This window comes from Semicossyphus pulcher, unplaced genomic scaffold (genome assembly GCF_022749685.1).
Source record: "Semicossyphus pulcher isolate SPU_LCO1_2020_fin unplaced genomic scaffold, fSemPul1.0.p SCAF_27, whole genome shotgun sequence".
NCBI lineage: Eukaryota > Metazoa > Chordata > Actinopteri > Labriformes > Labridae > Semicossyphus > Semicossyphus pulcher.
In genome coordinates, this window is record NW_027211701.1 from 4351965 (window position 1) to 4369195 (window position 17231).

At 42.2% G+C, this 17231-nt stretch overlaps 1 protein-coding gene across 3 annotated transcripts in view; it reads right to left on the minus strand.

The window, feature by feature from the left end:
• sh3pxd2aa (SH3 and PX domains 2Aa) overlaps nt 1–17231 on the minus strand; it is a 127858-nt gene that overhangs the window by 98346 nt on the left and 12281 nt on the right. For all 3 annotated transcript variants that reach the window (XM_069676843.1, XM_069676842.1, XM_069676845.1), the window contains exon 2: nt 14156–14236. In XM_069676843.1, coding sequence (XP_069532944.1) covers nt 14156–14236 — 81 coding nt within the window. The remainder of the gene's footprint in view (nt 1–14155; nt 14237–17231) is intronic.

Here is a 17231-nt window from a genome sequence, read left to right on the forward strand (position 1 = left end):
GCACCTATATACAAATACAATATATATATACAAACCACAAATATATATATATTTTTTTATATTTATTAATAAAAATTAATTTAAAGTGATAAATATTGAAGATTTAAATTTAAATAAATATCTGTTAAGTCATCTATCACCAAATGAGGTAACACAATGGCCCACTGATGAAAGCCTTTGCATTTACAGAATTACAGACTCGGGTGCGTTGCTTGTAGAAAAAATAACAAGCGGCGCCCAGTTAGTGATGTTATCCATCACCCAGCAGTGGTTGGTCTGCCAGAGAGGGTAGGCGGAGCTAAGCGGCTGCTTTTCCGTTTTCTGCAAGGGTTGCAAGTAAACAATAATCTACTATGGTTGAACAAACAAAGAAAAGATCGATGACTACAGATACAACTTCAAAAATAACTGAAAATCCAAAGAAAAAGAAACAACCTCGACACTCAGATGAAGGCAAACAGTCTAAAAACGAAAGCGACCGTCAGCGAGGAAAATAAAGAGTGACAAGCGGAGCCAACCGTGGACGTCACACATGCAGCACTGTCTGGATATCTGGGAAGTGTGCTCCCGCAATTACCGTTTATCGCCATTACTTGCCGCCAAAGAGAATGAGACTTATATCTTCTAGATCAGGGGTGCCAGATCCTGCTCCTGGAGAGCTACCTTCCTGCATGTTTTAGGTTTCTCCATGCTCCACACCTGATTCGAATGTTTTGCTCATTATCAATCCCCTGAGAAGCTTCAGTTGATAACGAGCAGATCATTCAAATCAGCTGTGTTAAAGTACAGAGAAACCTAAAACATGCAGGAAGGTAGCTCTCCAGGAGCAGGATTGGGCACCCCTGTTCTAGATTATAACTTTTGCGGTGGTTAATGCTCCATCCAGCTGCAAGGTGGCATTAAAAAAATGAGAAGAAGAAGAGGAGGTAAAACAGGTCCATCTTCTTTCCGGTAAGTGCACAACAGCCGTAGATTTGAAACAACACCTCGCTTCTAGTTGACAGGTTACTGTGGTGTGACTTGTCAATCACAGGTGGCCACGCCCCTAAAGCATTTATTTTACTTTAAATTTACAAAATGAAGATCACACTGTACTGAAGAAGGCTTGAAAGTGAGTGAGACCATAACCTCAATAGGAACATGTTTACTAAGGTACTTTCTCTTAGACTTCTATTCCATCTGACTTGTTCTGCAACCAGTGGAGTCGCCCCCTGCTGGTCATTACACAGAATGCAGGTTTAAGTCATCTCTGCATTGGCTTCATTTTACGGACCTAAAAGCTCTGTTCACTTCTTATATCCAGTCGCTCACATGTTGCAGCCTTAATAATTTTCATTCTTTCTAAAAAATGATTTTCACGGGGCTGCCCTCCGGAGGCTGACTCTCTAACTTTAAATGATACTTTGGTCTGCTGAAGGGTTTAATTTGAAGTTCTTTTATTTCCTTTAAAGCTCCTTCTGTGTCTAAAGTATAAAATTTAATCTCACTAAGATGGAGAGGGCCCAGGGGGGGAAATTGGATCATAATGGAATAGAAAGACTGCCTGGGTAATAAGGAGAAATGCCAGTAATGCATCACACACACATGTGCACACACACCAACAAATAAATCACATGTATGCAAAACAGCCTAACATAGAAAGCCAGAAGCCGCTGTGGCCTGTAGCTCTGTTAGCTAATGCACTTGACCCCCGGAACGTGCAGGTCGCGTTGGATTAGCCGGTAAAAAGGGACGGGGGGGTTGTTATTGAGGGGGTGAAGGTGGGAGACGTGGAAGGCTTTTTGAGGAGAGACAGAGACAGATGGAGGAGAGGAGAGAGATATGCGAGCAGCGGGGGGAGCGAGATAGGGTGAGAAATAGTTGGAATAAGATATGAATGTGAGAAAGTGTGTGTGGCTGCGGGGAGGACGTGACGAGCCGGGCATGCAGAGGGAGGCAAAGACTGATGGGGCCAGCAGAAGGAGAGGAGAGAGACACCTGGGTTTCACTCTGAATTCTGGTGGGAACTCTCGTCTCTTATCGCCGCATGCCTCTATCTCGGTTTCGTCTCTCTCTCTTTTTCAATCTGACGTGGTGGCATTAAAAGCCTGCACCCCATGTGTCTCATCCAGCCTGCTGTTTACCCAATCACTGTTCATTAACCTGCAGACAGAGAAGCTTGGGAGGGCCTTGGCTGGCCTGGGACTGGACGCTGACACAGATACTGTAGATAAGCAGAGGCAGTCTCTGGATTCTGCACTATCAGCATAAACCTGCACGGATGTTTGTTTTAACCTGTTTGGAGTGCCAGGTGGGAGAGGTTACGGCATCAGGAGAATACAGACATGTGGGTTACTAACATAGCAAAGTATGCTAGATTAATATCCACTTATATTGTTTTTTTGTTTTTTTTGAACATTAATAATGTTATTTTGCAAACCCCACATTGCAGCTATCCCAGCTGTCATTGGACGAGAGGCGGGGTACACCCTGGACTGATCGCCAGTCAATCACAGAGCTGACACATAGAGACAGACAACCTTTCACGGTCACTCACAGAGAACATACAAACTCCACACAGAAAGGCCCTATTCGCTCAACCCGGGATTCGAACTAGGAACCTTCTAGCTGTGAGGAGACAGCGCTGACCACTGCACCACCGTGCAGCCCTTGTAGCTATCAATGATAGCAAAAAAAGAAAACGCTTAATTCTATTTCTACTGACTAACCCAACAATAGCCCAGTACTGGCCTTAAAAATAAATCTTTATCTTAACCAAAATTGAATGCAGCTATAAGTAGAATGTCTTGATTCTATTCTCTACATTTATTTTTCAATTGATGCATTATGTCTGTCTGTAGGAGAGTGAAACAATCCTTGTGAACTTGGTGCAGCCTATTTGTCAGTTCCAGGTGCACATGCAGGACAAGCCTATGTGGGACAGAAAGGTACTGTGTAAAGTTTCTGACCACCAGCAGTGCCATGGATTGCCAAGGTTTTTCGGATTGTCCATGTATTGTTTTGAACAAGGACCCACACATAGGGCTGTCAAAGAATACTCTAAATTTGAATATATAACCGAATTGTAATAAAAAGGACATTTGAAAAATCTGCACTATCACGGCTGTTGGTTACAGAGCATCTATGAATGCTTTATACGTTAGTAATTAAATGTAGTCCAGCTGAAACGAGCTACTACAACAGCCATGTGGCCTGTGGTAATGATATCGGAGAATTCAAATCCCAGCCCAGCCAGAGAGAGAGAGATTCTCACTCCCAGCATAACAGACAGCTGCAGGTATGTAGACTTTTTTAAAAGGCACGTTCATGTTTAAATAAATGTACCTGGCACAGCACACTCACTTGGAGCGCTGAATGTCCGACCTACCATAACTGAATCATTTTAATTGTTTATATTGCAAGGTGTAGGAAGCCTATGTTGATCTTTTAACTCTTTTTGTCTCTCGTTGTATTGGTATGCCCTTTTGTGGACATACTGTGCAAAAATGGATATGCGAATAGTTTGAAACGATGTGTTTTTTAAGAAGGAATTATTGATCCAATTTTGACAGCACTAACACATACGCCAGATACATATTTCTGCCTGTTTCACTCCATTCTGCCAATCAACAGTTGGTGGTGGGAGCTCGCCAAGAAAAGTAGCAATGAGCCAACGAAGACAGAGAAGAGGAAGACTGCAAGCTATCATAAACAATCCATGATTTAGGCTACAGTATTTGAGTTCACTGTTTTTGGTACTGAATGTTAATATAACTTTTGTTAGTTTCAAGGAAAACTTTGTGGTACGGAAGCCCTTAGCAGATATGCATCCATACATTATATTTACTCCGTTTTCCCGAGGTAACGAGTCTCGACTTATTTATCACGTTATCTCGAGATAATGAAGCTGCACCACCGTAACATCAGATGATTATAACTCGTATCCCACAGGTGCAAAAGCACAAAACAAACATAGAAGCAGGCTTACCTCATTAGTGTGGGCAATGGCAGCATGTCCTGGTCTGTTTATCACAATGACCAGCCTGTTGTTTTGTTTTCTAGATCACCAGAAAATTATCCCGTCAGCTTTGTTTTCCAGAGATAACAAGAAAACTAAGTTGAGATCTCGAGAAAACGACCAGAAATAACTCGTTATCATGGGAAAACGGAGTAAATAAAACGTAGGCAGTGTTTCAACAGGATTTTATGGGAGGACTATTGGGGGTGGACAGCGAACCCTCTAGGGGGGTCTAGGAGCATGCTTCCCCTGGAAGAAAATGTTGTACATATAAAAGCTAAATGGAACGATCTGGTGCACTTTGAGACCAAAATTAAGAGGCTAGAAATGTGTGATTGGTTGTAGCCTATGATGACATAGCAAACAGGGGAGTTTAACAGAGTTCACAAATGGTCAAAGCACAAAATCAACTAATAATAATAATAATTATCGATAACTTTTGCAGTATTTACATTTATTGCGATATTAAAAAAACAAGAAATTATATCAGATAAATGCTGTGTTTTCATCTCCTCCATCTCTTCATTTTTTGGGACTTTAAGCCTTTTTTCTTTTAACAAAACACGTTGAGGGTAACTTTTGGAAACAAAATCTCGCTGTATCTCACTTCCTGTCAGCACACACGCCGTGTGTGGGCTGCAGCTCCGCTAAAGTAAACACTCTGCGGCACGTCTGCTCCGTGACCAGCCCGTATCTGTGGCCACAGCATTAAGCAAGTCTGATCATGGACTTTTGTTGTAGATTGGTGATGGAGAATGAGAAAGTGGCGAGTTCTCCTTTTGCAACAAGTAGCAGCTCTACTTTGAAATTGCCTCACAATTGCTCGTCCTGCGATGTGACTGTTGCACATGCGCATTTCAGAACTGAAGTGAAAAAATATTTTCGGTTCATTATGAAACTACGGCGGGACAAATTGGAATATGACGGGTCGCCTCAGTCTAGGTAATTAATGGGAAACACTGGTATGGATGCATGTCCACTCGGCTTACGTATTATAGGACTCTTTTATGGTCTCAATATTCTTCATACAAAGTTCTTGCTAAATTGTATAAAGAGGTGTGAAAGAAGCTTTAAGCCTACTTTCAGATGAATTTCTCGTGGGAGCTTAAGTTGGAAATTTTTAAGAGCTACACATAGCGAGTTTAAAAAGGGACTATTTAGAACAAGGACATGATTATGTTCTATGTGTGTAGTGCTTTACATGGGTTCAGGTAGACGGATGTGTGACTAACTAGCTATGGTTATGTACGGTGTACAATAACTGGAATCAAACATTAAATACATTACTTAATATTTATTATTTTATCTTCTTATTGTGGTTATGCATGAAGCTATAAAACACAGCTTTCTCTTCATATTCAAAGATAGATTAAAAATGTATGTCCAAACTTGGTGTATCCCTTGTGTTTGTCTCAAAAAGGAGACAGTGTGTCGTTGCACAAAAATGATTGTTGTCTCATTGAGGGAGTTTAACTGGTTGTTTATCTGGTTGTTTCTTGCCGTGGAGGACTCCATAAAACATCCTGCTTGGAACACCGTCAGCAGTAACATGGAAGATGCTACCGCTGCCGGTGTTCCAATCAGGCAAACATGGTGATTTCATCTAGAGGTGTCATTATGACATTTTTTAAAGAAGTTATACAGTTATATATAAGAGGGAAAATGTCACAAGGACACGTAAAGCATTCCTCGTTCTCCTCTGCTTGTTCCTGCGTATCTGAGGATAACAAATAACTGTATGAAGTCACTTCATCCTGTTTCATATTCCTGTTATCACATGTCCCTGATAACATCTGTCCTTCAATCATTCAACAGTGTCAGCTGCTCGGCGCTCAACAATATCCAGACGTACAGAATATACAACCCAGCCCTCTCTGAGCAACATACACAGTAAGAGTGTAAAATAAACACTGTGTGATTTATCAAACGGTGAATGGAGGAATTGGAGGCTTAGCTGGAAACGTAATAAAGAAGAGAGAAAAAACACCTTGAGCGCAGCATCTCTGTTCAAGGCTCAGTATGAAGCAGAGCTGCCAAAGATGTACAAAGCGCTCAAAGTTTTCATCGACTCTCCGCACCATCCCATTCAGCTGAAGGAGACCTTGAGCTGAACACGAGACACGAGGGCCGGCCAGCCGAGCTCAGAGAAGAGAGAGAGGGAGAACAAGACAGAGACGGATAGCGGGAAGTCTTCCAGCTGTCACATACATCTACAGATAACAGGAGGCAGTGTACACAAAGGAGGCAAACAGAGGGAAGACATAAACTTCATCTGTTCAATACAGAACATATAACGCCCAACGAGCTGATCATTATCACAACTCAATATACAACTTTAAGGTGCTTACACCATTGTCACTTGCTTACGAAATAAATAGTAATTTATGTTGACATGCTTTTGCAATTTAAAGTTTTTCACAACTTCTTTTCCCTGGTAACACCCAAGGGTATGACTAATCCCTTACATCGCCGTAAGAGTATGATGCAATAGAAACATTGTTCACTCCTCCAGTAAATGGAGCAGATCTTAGAAAATTGAAAGCGAGATGTACCTAGTGCGTTCAACTCACAAAACTATTTGGCTGAGCTAATGTTATGAGCCATAAAGCTAATGTTATGCTAGCAAGATTCAAAGTCAATAAAATTGCATATGGTTGGCAAACACTTCATATATTTTGACAGGATGTGAGCCTAGCTATCCAAGCATGTAATTGACCAAACCTCTATATCAAGTTTTTTAAGAACTAAAGATAAGCGGCGGTGAATGATAGTGAATTTAAAGTTGTTTCACGACTAATGACTCCCTTTTCCTTGTAAAAAAAAAAGGGGGGATTTGATGAATAAGTAAACACAATGAATCTCAGAATCGAGTATTCACCCAGGCAATGGTATAAACTGTAAGTGATCAAACATCGTTATCATCACCAGCCAAAGTCAGAAGAAGAGGAGTGACAGATGGGTGTAAGGGGGAATGAAGCTCGAGAGTGAACACAGATCTTGTGCAATGACCTTTAAAGAGATGCCTCATGAACTTCCATCCTCTGCATCATGCCCTTACATGCAGAGGCTGTCAGTCATTGGAAGGGCCTCTCTAACCTAACACAAAGAAAACATAAGCCCAGAGTAGAACAACACCTCCCCTCTTCTCCACACACAAGAGGGCAAACCTCAACACTCCTTATAGACATATTGGGTCAATGTAGCAAAGGCCTGTGCTTCCAAGGTAAGACTGATCACTGTGTAGATCTACTACAGCATACATGTGCTTTGGTCACGGTGAGCCAAGTCTAATCTAAGTCCATATTTATCAGTATTTCAGTCTCCACAAACTCTTAAATGAAATGTCTGGCTCTGTAGCGGCTTCATTCTCTTCACATGTGTACAGGCTATTTAGTCTGTCTGCTGTTGCTGGGTAGAGATCATCAACAGCTACCTGCTATTGGCAACAACCCAGCTAGCAGGGAACGTTCCCATAACATTGGCTGACATTACCGACAAGTTCTGATTACGTTTGAAAGAAAACGTTTTAATCTGGATGTCAGACACCTTTATAAAACATTTGCTCAATGTTACATGATTGGATACCAAATGTCGGCCCAGCCAATTCTGTCCCAGTTTCCAGTTTAGCCCAGACAGGTTGCCCTTGTTGGGCTCCATACAGCACCAATATGTAGCCCATTTGGCACCCATTTAGGCCCATGTGTAAAAACGCTGGAAGTCCCCTTTAACAGATTTCCAGGATTGTGCGGCCCTGCCAGCAGTATATGCTCTCTGGGCGCTTTGTAGTTGTTTATTTTGGCAGCTAGTGCGGTTTTACGAGCCCCTCTGTCCTGCTTTAGATTAACTGGCCTTGAGCATTATATTATGCATGGATGGCTTTTCATAACTGTTTCTCTAGGTAAAGGTTTTCTTTACACATCTTCCTATGAATGTTTATCAAATCATGTCTTTATTTCTTGTTTCAACGATGTGACTCTTAAATCTCAAGATTCCTCTGTCAACTCTACAACCTTGTGTATCTGTCTATCTGTCACATTTCTTGGAGTCAGAGAGACAGACAGGCAATCTCTTTGATTCCCTGAATGTGTCCCAGTCACCTCATAGTCACACTGCTAAGTTTCTTGAAGCATGGAAACATCCCACAAATGGCTGAACTGTGCTCATTCATCCTAAATTTAGCCCACTCTCCTGATCCCTTCGCCATGGCTGTGGGAAACACTGAATACTTTCCCTCCCTCTGCTCCCAGTCCACAGAGGACCCTGCCTGAGCCGTCCTGTCAAGTGCTCGATTGTAACTCACAAAGAACAGGTCCTGTGTTCTGCGTGTAGGTGTCCTTCCTCTGCCTCTCATCGGAGGCTAAAAAGTATGTTTCCGGCTCCCCCCTGTCTCGCACACACACACACCCATAAATAAAATAAAACAGCCCTTTATCCTCGACCTGAAACAATGGGCTACCTCATTCAGTTGAGTTACAGTACGTCCACAGAGCCCCTCAAGGACAAAAGACTGCTGGCTATTCAGCAATTTATCCTCGAAGATGGCATACCGATAATGCCTTGTGGTCTAGACATATGTTTCCATCAACCCGCCCACTTAGAGGTTAGAGATTCCCAATTCAGTGACCTTCCTTTTAAGCGCCTTGACCACAGCTACTGTATAATTTTCTGCGCTGCACATAAAATGCTGTGTGACGATGCTGCAGCTAGCATCTGTAAAGCTTTGTCTGAAAGGATTGGATATTGACCTTGAGACTCTGCAGAACAGACTAATATCATACATTGGTTCTTCAAAGGTACACTAAACTCTGAAAAGGGGGGATTCTAGAGAAATGAAACACTAAAAGCCCAGCGAAGTGAATATTCAGTTGCTGCAGGGAGGCTCATACAAGGGCAGACTTGGAAAAAGAAAAGAGGTTTGTTCGGCGTGTGCGGGCAGAATACAAACCAAAGGCCCTCGTAAAAAGCGTGAGTCAGAGCCCGTCCTTCTCTCAGATGGTGAGCCATGCCACAGCTTTTAATACACAAAAAACTTTGCTCAGGGCCCAAGGACACCAAGGGCCCAAACACCCACTCCTCAGAATGAACCAGCTTCTTTGTAATAAGTGACCCTGGAACCCACAACATTTCATTGCTCCCATCTGCATCATCGATGTCGTCAGCACTCACAGCATGAATCTTAATCACCAACGCCACTGGTATCACTGTCATCCTCATTTCCATAATCCCTTTCATATCTTTCATCACTGTCCTCCTCTGCCTCATTATCACCACCACAATCACCATCATCATCTTCCTACTCTCACTCCTCAGTGCTCCTTTCCTCCCCGGCACCTCCAGCTGACCTGCTACTCTCCCTGTCCTGGTTTCCTCTCTTCTGAACTTGAGTAACGGCCTACTTCTGACAGAAGGACACGCTGTTTGACTCATTCAGTCATTCAGTTAGCTTGCTGAGATAAAAAAAACCACAGCAGTGTACAGCACAGCAGCCAGGAGAGCCAGTCACATCCGGACCGGTAAGATGAGTTGTTCTTTAGTGGACGAACAGATTAAGAACAGGTGGGGGGGGGGGGGGGAATGGAAAACATGAAGGGTGTGGAGATGGATAATAGTGAATGTATGTGAGTGTTTGGGTGACAAGTATATGTGTCAACAGAGCAGGTATGTGTACGAGCCTCTGTCTGTCTTAACTTGCTTTTGTCCTCCTTGTACACTGTGTAAAAATGAGGTATGAAAGGCCACCACCTAAAAGTTGGGAAGTCTGATGACTCTCATTTTTGTCATTCAAACCGCTGAGCAGTGAATGTACACAGTGCAATGCAAGAGCAACGGCATGGTAGGCTGTAAACCTTACAAATTGAGTCTGTTCATCCTTTCAGAGGATTTAAATATGAGCTGAAGTTTTTGCAGAAGTTTCTCCACTTTACAAACGGCACAACATGAAAAAGTTTCTCGAATATAAAAGATTTTACACAGAGATGTCAGGAATGGCTGCTAGCTGAGCTGGCCCTAGCTAGACTTAAGATGCTAGGATAGGATTCCATTCATGTTTATCATTCCTTCTTCTCAGAGCTTAATTATTTGCAGAGGTTTCCTCCTCTCAATAACAAACAGACCTGATGATTAAAAAAAACAGTATTTTGTTAAAAATCACTGTTTTTGTTGATTTATATAATTTAACAGGCTGAAGTATTTTGGTTAGCTTGTAAGCTACATTTAGCAGCATCACCAAAGACCAGCTCCAATTCCCCGCTCCGTAGCAGGACCTGATCCAGCCACCCTCCTGTTCCCAAGCCAAGTCCCTACAGACTGAGCTACTGTCTACCCTAGACGTAATACTTCATCCTGTTCAATGATATAGTTAAAAAAAAACTGTGACGTGACTTGAAATCAAAAGAAAGCAGTCATGTGGAAATGTTTCAATCTCTGGCAAACGTCCAGGGCTTTTTCAGAGGTCAAACATAACTGATTTAGTCTGATGAGTTTGGTGAGGCAACAAACTCAACAAAAGGAACTCATTTAAGCTTCATATTGAACAGCCAACTGCTGACAGCTGACAAGCTTGGTTGGGTACAGCACTAGTGTGTGGATTGTCCAGGTTACACTGTAGAAGAGCCAGCAACAAAAAAAATGAAGCCTCCGTTCCTGCATGGCAGCTTCAGCCCCCTAAAAAACGTTAAACAAGACCTAATGGAAAAACAGCAAATGCCAGCAGAGCACCAACAAAATGGCCCCCAGCAGGCCAATTCTAGCATTTTGCATTAATATATTCATCCTATTAGCCTTGAATGACTCAGTTTTTCTCAAAGGGCCACTAAATTGTACTAATATGGCTCCCATTATTATTACCTTAACACATACTATACTTTACCGGCTTCACACCGGCACTTGGGACTTGATGCATTCAAATCATTTTCCAGGTGGTGTTGGCAGAAGGAAAGCATGAGTTAAGATTTTTAATGTTGATGCATACTGCGGAAATAGACATTGAGCGGTCAGTGCTACGTCCGGTACATCAAACAACTCTCTAAGATGAAAGCATGCAAGTTTTATTGTCCATGTATTCTGCACAGAACATAAAGAGTCGGTTTGCAGGACAAAACCCAAACAAAGTCAGACAAAGTAACATCTGCTCCGCCTGCCCAGAACCAGGGCCAGTATATTTCCAGGAAGAAACCTCCTGGCCTCCTTTGGTTATTACTTAGAAACAGTCTTGAAATCCCCAGTGGTCTTTGCCAAAGCTTTGGTTAAAATGCTCTCCAACAGTTTCAGAGAGGCCAGCCATGTTTCTCCCCTCGCAGGGTTAGCAGGGCTGCTGAGAGCAGCAGGGTCTCTGCAGCAGATAAATGTTTGGACAGGAGAGGCTCCAGGTTGCTCTGGAAACAATGGGATCAAACAGGACCATCAAAGGCATCTCGCAAGATCAAAGGCTGGCAGGGAGAACTTTACTTTCGATCCATCTACCGGCAGAGATAGAGGATTACGCCGTATTAGAAAGCAGGTATGTCAGTATAGCTCGAGGTAGTTTTATTCATAAGTGTCACAGTGCAAATGGAAACATCAAAGACCCAGGCGAAGTAAGATGTGAGCGCTGAAGTGCTGGTGGTGATATATTGCAGAGTGCTCTAAAATGGACACCTGGTTAATTCTAGAAATATATAGCAATGGATTTTTACAATAGAATTCACTTAACAGCAGCAAACTCTGCCAAACTTTGCCCATGTGAGGGCCCCTTTCTTTGACAACTCAATAAAGCGCAGTCCAAGTTGGCCGACCTTTGCCCCGCACCATCTGACAAAGCTAACAAAATCAATCTTGCTGCCGCTGACTGGGAGTGCTTTTGTGCCAAGCCATCCATGAACCATTAAGGTTCATTAGTTTCCTCCCAAGCAATTTCAGGAGCTTGCTTGTGTATGTAAGGAGCTGAATACCAGGAGGAAGACATGCAATGCTTACCTAAGTCTGGGACTTTTCCAGAGCAGAGGAACATTTGCTTTTCCGTGTTTATTACTCTACCTCTGTTTTTTATGCCACGTTGGGAGTAATCAGTTGGAGGGGGGTCCATTTTCCACCTCACACTGCCCCACTGCTTATCAATGGGAGCTTTCAGAAAGGACCTTTCCTCCACTGATTGAAACATCATTTCCTTCTGGACCCGCACACTGGGGCTATTGAGATGTGCCCCCTGTAACTCTCTTACTACGGCCCCTTCATATTTGCTACTGACCCGGAGACCTCTGGTCCAACATACATATGGTATCAGCTTGCAGCGAGCAGAGGGTGTAAGGGGCGCAAACGCACACAAACATGCGCTCAATTTGGAGTCTGAGAGACACAAAGCAGGGTTTTCACTGCAGCTCACGGTCCAGTCCAAAATAAACACAGTCCTGAAGAGAGACCTTGACACTTGGACATGAGAGTAAAGCATCCAAGCCAAGTAGAGAAAACTAGAGCCCGACCGATATCTTGGTCAGCCGATATAAGCAGCAGATATTGGCCAACACGGATACATCATTTACTCTGTACAGAATGTCCAAAAGAATGACAGTGTACTGTTCAAGATGGAGGGGAAGAGGGGGGTATTTTTGTCTATAACATTGTAAATTATTCTCCACCTGATTTTATTAAAAAACAAGTCATCTGCTCACCTTGCTTCTGCTCTTGCAACTCGCTCTTACTGCACACAGACTTACCCCGAGTCGCCTGTCTGTGTGTGTGTCTGCTTTTTTGACTTTTGACTTTAAATATTCCATTTTACAGACGTAATAGACAATATCACTCTTTCTCTGTCTTCCTCTGTGAATGTGTGTAGTTTGTTTACACGGCAGGCATGCGAGAGGTAGCAAGAGATTGTCCAACAATTAATCAATCACAGATGGTGTCTTTCCCGGGGACAGATAAAATAGAAACAAAAAATGATGGAATTGGTTGCCAAATAACATTGTCAGCTGTTAAAAGACCTGGGAGGCGCGCCGAAGTCTTCTTTTGGGAAACACAGTGTGTGTGTGTTTTATGATATGCACCATATGAAAACACTTTTTACAGAGCATGTAAAGCTGAAAACAATGCTTGGGTGGATTCAGAAATTGGTGCCCTTTTGTAGTTTGTCCAGCAAAATTGAGCTCCAACAACTTAGTTTACAATCCTTGAAATCCTGTCTGCTAGCAGAGCAGCTGAGCAGACAATGTACATATAATAATAATTGCAAATATTCTTTTATTTTATTTTTTTAAGACTATTTTTCTGGCTTTTTCTGGGATAGCTGAAGAGAGACAGGAAACGTGAGGAGCAGAGAGTGGGGGTGACATACACCATGATCGGCAGACCGGGAGTCGAACCTGCGATCAGTTCGTCGAGGACCGTAGCCTCTGCACATGCGGCGCCCGCTCCACCAACTGAGCCAAACCAGCACCCCATAATGGCAAATATTCTTTAATACAGTTTGTTTATGAGAGCAGCTTTCTAAGTCCCTTTGAGCACAATCCATGTAGAAAAGGTCGGATTTGAATCCAACTGAAGTCACTACATCATCTGTATTTTCCACTCTTGCATCTCTCTCAGTGTCTGTCTCAAATATCCTGTATCGGTCAAGCTCTTAAAAAACACAGAGAAGACCTCCTTCATTTACAACTATATTTAAAAAAAACCACCAATCCAAGCAGTCTGCACTAGAAACTCGAACAGCGACCTACTATAAAGCATGGTACATTAAATTGACTTCCCCGTGGATTTCTTGCTTGTACTATAAAGTAGACCTGTCAGCTCCCTGACGTTTTGAGGGTAAGGGAGAGATGAGATGAGAGAGAGAAAGCAGAGGGGAGAGATAGGGAGGGTTGGGGATATAGAGAGAGCAGATAGAGAGATGCTGTGCATTGCTGCGTCTCCATGAGGCAAAGGGGATACAAACCATGTCTCCCCTGCTCCCCGACCAATTACTAACACACACATTGATTCATTGGGGCGACGAGGTGTGGAGAACATGGGGATAGACTCAGTGGCAGGGAGCAGTCGCGAGGCTTACACATTAATCTATACAAAACAATACCGCAAGTTCACGGGGTTGACATGTTCAAATACATCAGCTGCAAAGGAAATAAGGATTTCTGTACCAACAGACCGCGCACTGAACATGCAGGAAGAAGATGAGTGATGGAAGATTACCTGTAGGTCAAAGAATTTGCTGTATCTTCTGTAGACGATGTGGGAGGTGTTGTCAGAGTAGGTGACATTGATAAGATAGACCTGCCAAGAGAAGAGAGGACAAGTTAAAACTTTTTGTTTGTATTGTACAAGCTTGTTTTGTCCAACCAGAAGTACAGAGTTTGACATTAACCATGACCCAATGGCCAATTGACAAGTGACTCTGTGGCCTCCAAATATTCCACGTGTTGGCTAGCTGCCAGTTTGGTCTCCATACAGTGAGCCGCCTTCACTCCACAAACGTCACAGTTCTACTGACCTTTCACATCTGATCAAATGAATTAATCAATTTCAGATATAAAAAAATATATATATGTTTTAAATCAGCATCTCTCTCTTCATGTCACGACCAGCCCAATCCAGCTCTGAACCCCATTGAAAACCTCCTGAATGTGATCAAGAGGAAGACAGAAGGGCACAAGTCATAGAACAAAGACGACCTGCTTGAATTTTTGCTCCAAGAGCGTCACCCAATAGCAATGTGAGAGACTGGTTGAGAGCACGCCAAGATGCATGAAAGCTGTAAATAAAAACCAGGTTATTCCACCACATATATATATTTGTGAACTCTGTTGTTTAAAAATGAACATAAACTTGTTGTTCAAAAACAAACATTGTGTTTGTAATGTTTTATTACAAGAAACAAAATCAACTGCCCCCATGTCCCCAGGCCTTTGTCTCACGCTGTATAAATGAGGCAGACGGTGAGAGTTTATGAGCATACATTTACAAAGAATTCAATTTTTTTTTCATTTAGATACATTATAATAAAGACGTATTTCCATTCTGTTAATGTCTTTTAATTTATTGAAGCGTTAGCACAGTCAAAGAACACTGTGTTATATGACATTAAATTTCCTTTTTTCCTGTCTTTGTTTTTACATTTTATATTTGGGCAATGAAAAACATACTTTGGACACATCCTAAAACAGATTCCAATACCAAGACTTGAGTAACCAAAACTAAGTACCACTTAGATACCAGTGCAAAAATGTTTTATTGGTAGAAATTTTGCTAATCTTAAATTAGGGCTGCCAGGAGTTGTTGACGTAATCGATGACGTCAATGCTTAAAATGCATTGACATCAATATTTCGAAGCGACGCAGGGTTTTCATGTTTTTTCTTCTACGCCATGACGTCAGTCGTTTATGGCTCGGCTTAGCAGCTCCAGTCAATGCAACGCAGTTTTAAAAATGGCAGCAGCAGCAGAGTCCGACTCTGTTGCAGCAGTGTCCGACTCGGTTTAGAGGGAAAGTTTCCAAAGGCCCAAGGCTTCGAAAATATGGGATATGATTAGTAGGGAGAGCTTTTCAAAATATTTTGTCAATAGATTAATCGATAGAAAAAAGGTAATTTGTGGCAGCCTTACTTTAAATAACATTACATCCTCTGCTAACTCTGCACTGATTGTTATCGTCACAAAATAATGAACATAAAACCAGTTGATTTTTTGGGGCACTAATGAATCATGGTATCCAACTGATGCGTTACTGGTGGATCAGAGGCCAAGACCAATACAGATATAGGTTTTAGGACATTTGAAAATTGTACATTGTCAATACATTTCTGTCATCTGACTAATCAATTACTCCACTAATCTTTTCAGCACTCCCTGAAACAATAGATGTCAATGAATTGATTGTAATAGCAGACGGATGTGTTTGCAGTACCTACAAGCTTACAGATATCATGCTCACACAGTCCAGGACCAAATCTTCCAACATGAAGGTTTAATGACACACGCTCATAAATCTGTCAGTGATTGATACTCCACAGTGGAAGGTGACATCATTCCTCTGTTGTCAGCACACTGACCTACTGGCCTTTACCTTTGGCTGAAGCAATGCTGCCGCTCCGAGAGGCCTGATAAGATTGAGATAGAGTCCATTTATCCATCAAGAGGGGGTAAGTGATGCCGCCGTCATCTCTAATCTAATGAAACGTAGATAACCAAGGTAACAGATCCAGAGGCCAAGAATTTTTCATTAGAGACGTTAAGAGCAGGTGGGATTTCTCAGCGGCTGATTTAGAGATGTTCAGAAGAGGGCTCTGGATGTGAAACATTACGCTACACGCTTTTGAAGGGCAAATTACAGTGAGTTACCAGTTCATTTGGTACACCTCCAGACTGTAATACAATCAGATACAACCTTTTAAAGCGTATGATGTTAATATCCTGGACCCCTCATTGATGTAAATGGGAGTGGACAGTTATTAAAACCCCCTCTCAATATAATGAAATCAATACAACATCAACACAACTACAACAAGCCTTCAAAAACAACCCACGTGACCGTTGTCTTATGTGATATCTCTGAGGGGGACAGGCAGGAAATCACTGTTTCTCAGTGTCTTTCAAAATGCACAGGATCATAATAATTCATATAGGCAGTTTCTAGTTGAGGAAGTTCAAGCTGTCTGACTGTGATCATGGTGAGAGAAAGAAATACTTGTTAAGGTTAGGTTTGGTGGCTCTTGTGGCAAGAGTCATTATACATCTAAAAATTCAGTCTTATTTTGTCTCTTTATTTACTGGTCGCTGACTTTTGGGGGCATGATACCAAAATAATCTCTTTTAATAAATATCTGCATATGAATGCAAAAAGTTTGTATTCAAGTAGTAGAGTCGAGATCGATCCTTAAAAATATGTGTAAAAACGTATCTGATCACTCACGTTTCTGAGCGCTCCTGAACGCAGCATGATCCGCCAAAACACGGAAGTGAGGGAGACATGCACGGACTTGTTTACTGCACCTACTACGGAGACATCAGTGATCGCCGACGGACTCTTTTTATCATGAGTGCGTCCATGAATATGTAAGTTAGTTTTGCACTGATGTTTATGTTACTCTCTGTTAGCGTCAGCTTTGGCCACGAGTGTATTTTCAGTGTGTTGTTATACAATATGCCTTTCCCCGCATCTCTTAGTCTCGTGTGTTTTTTTTCTTCGCGCTATGAGATCTCGTGGCCAAATCTCGCACAAGTTGAAGCCAAGTTTGTTTAATCAAAACCATGAGCCAGATGTACAGACTAAA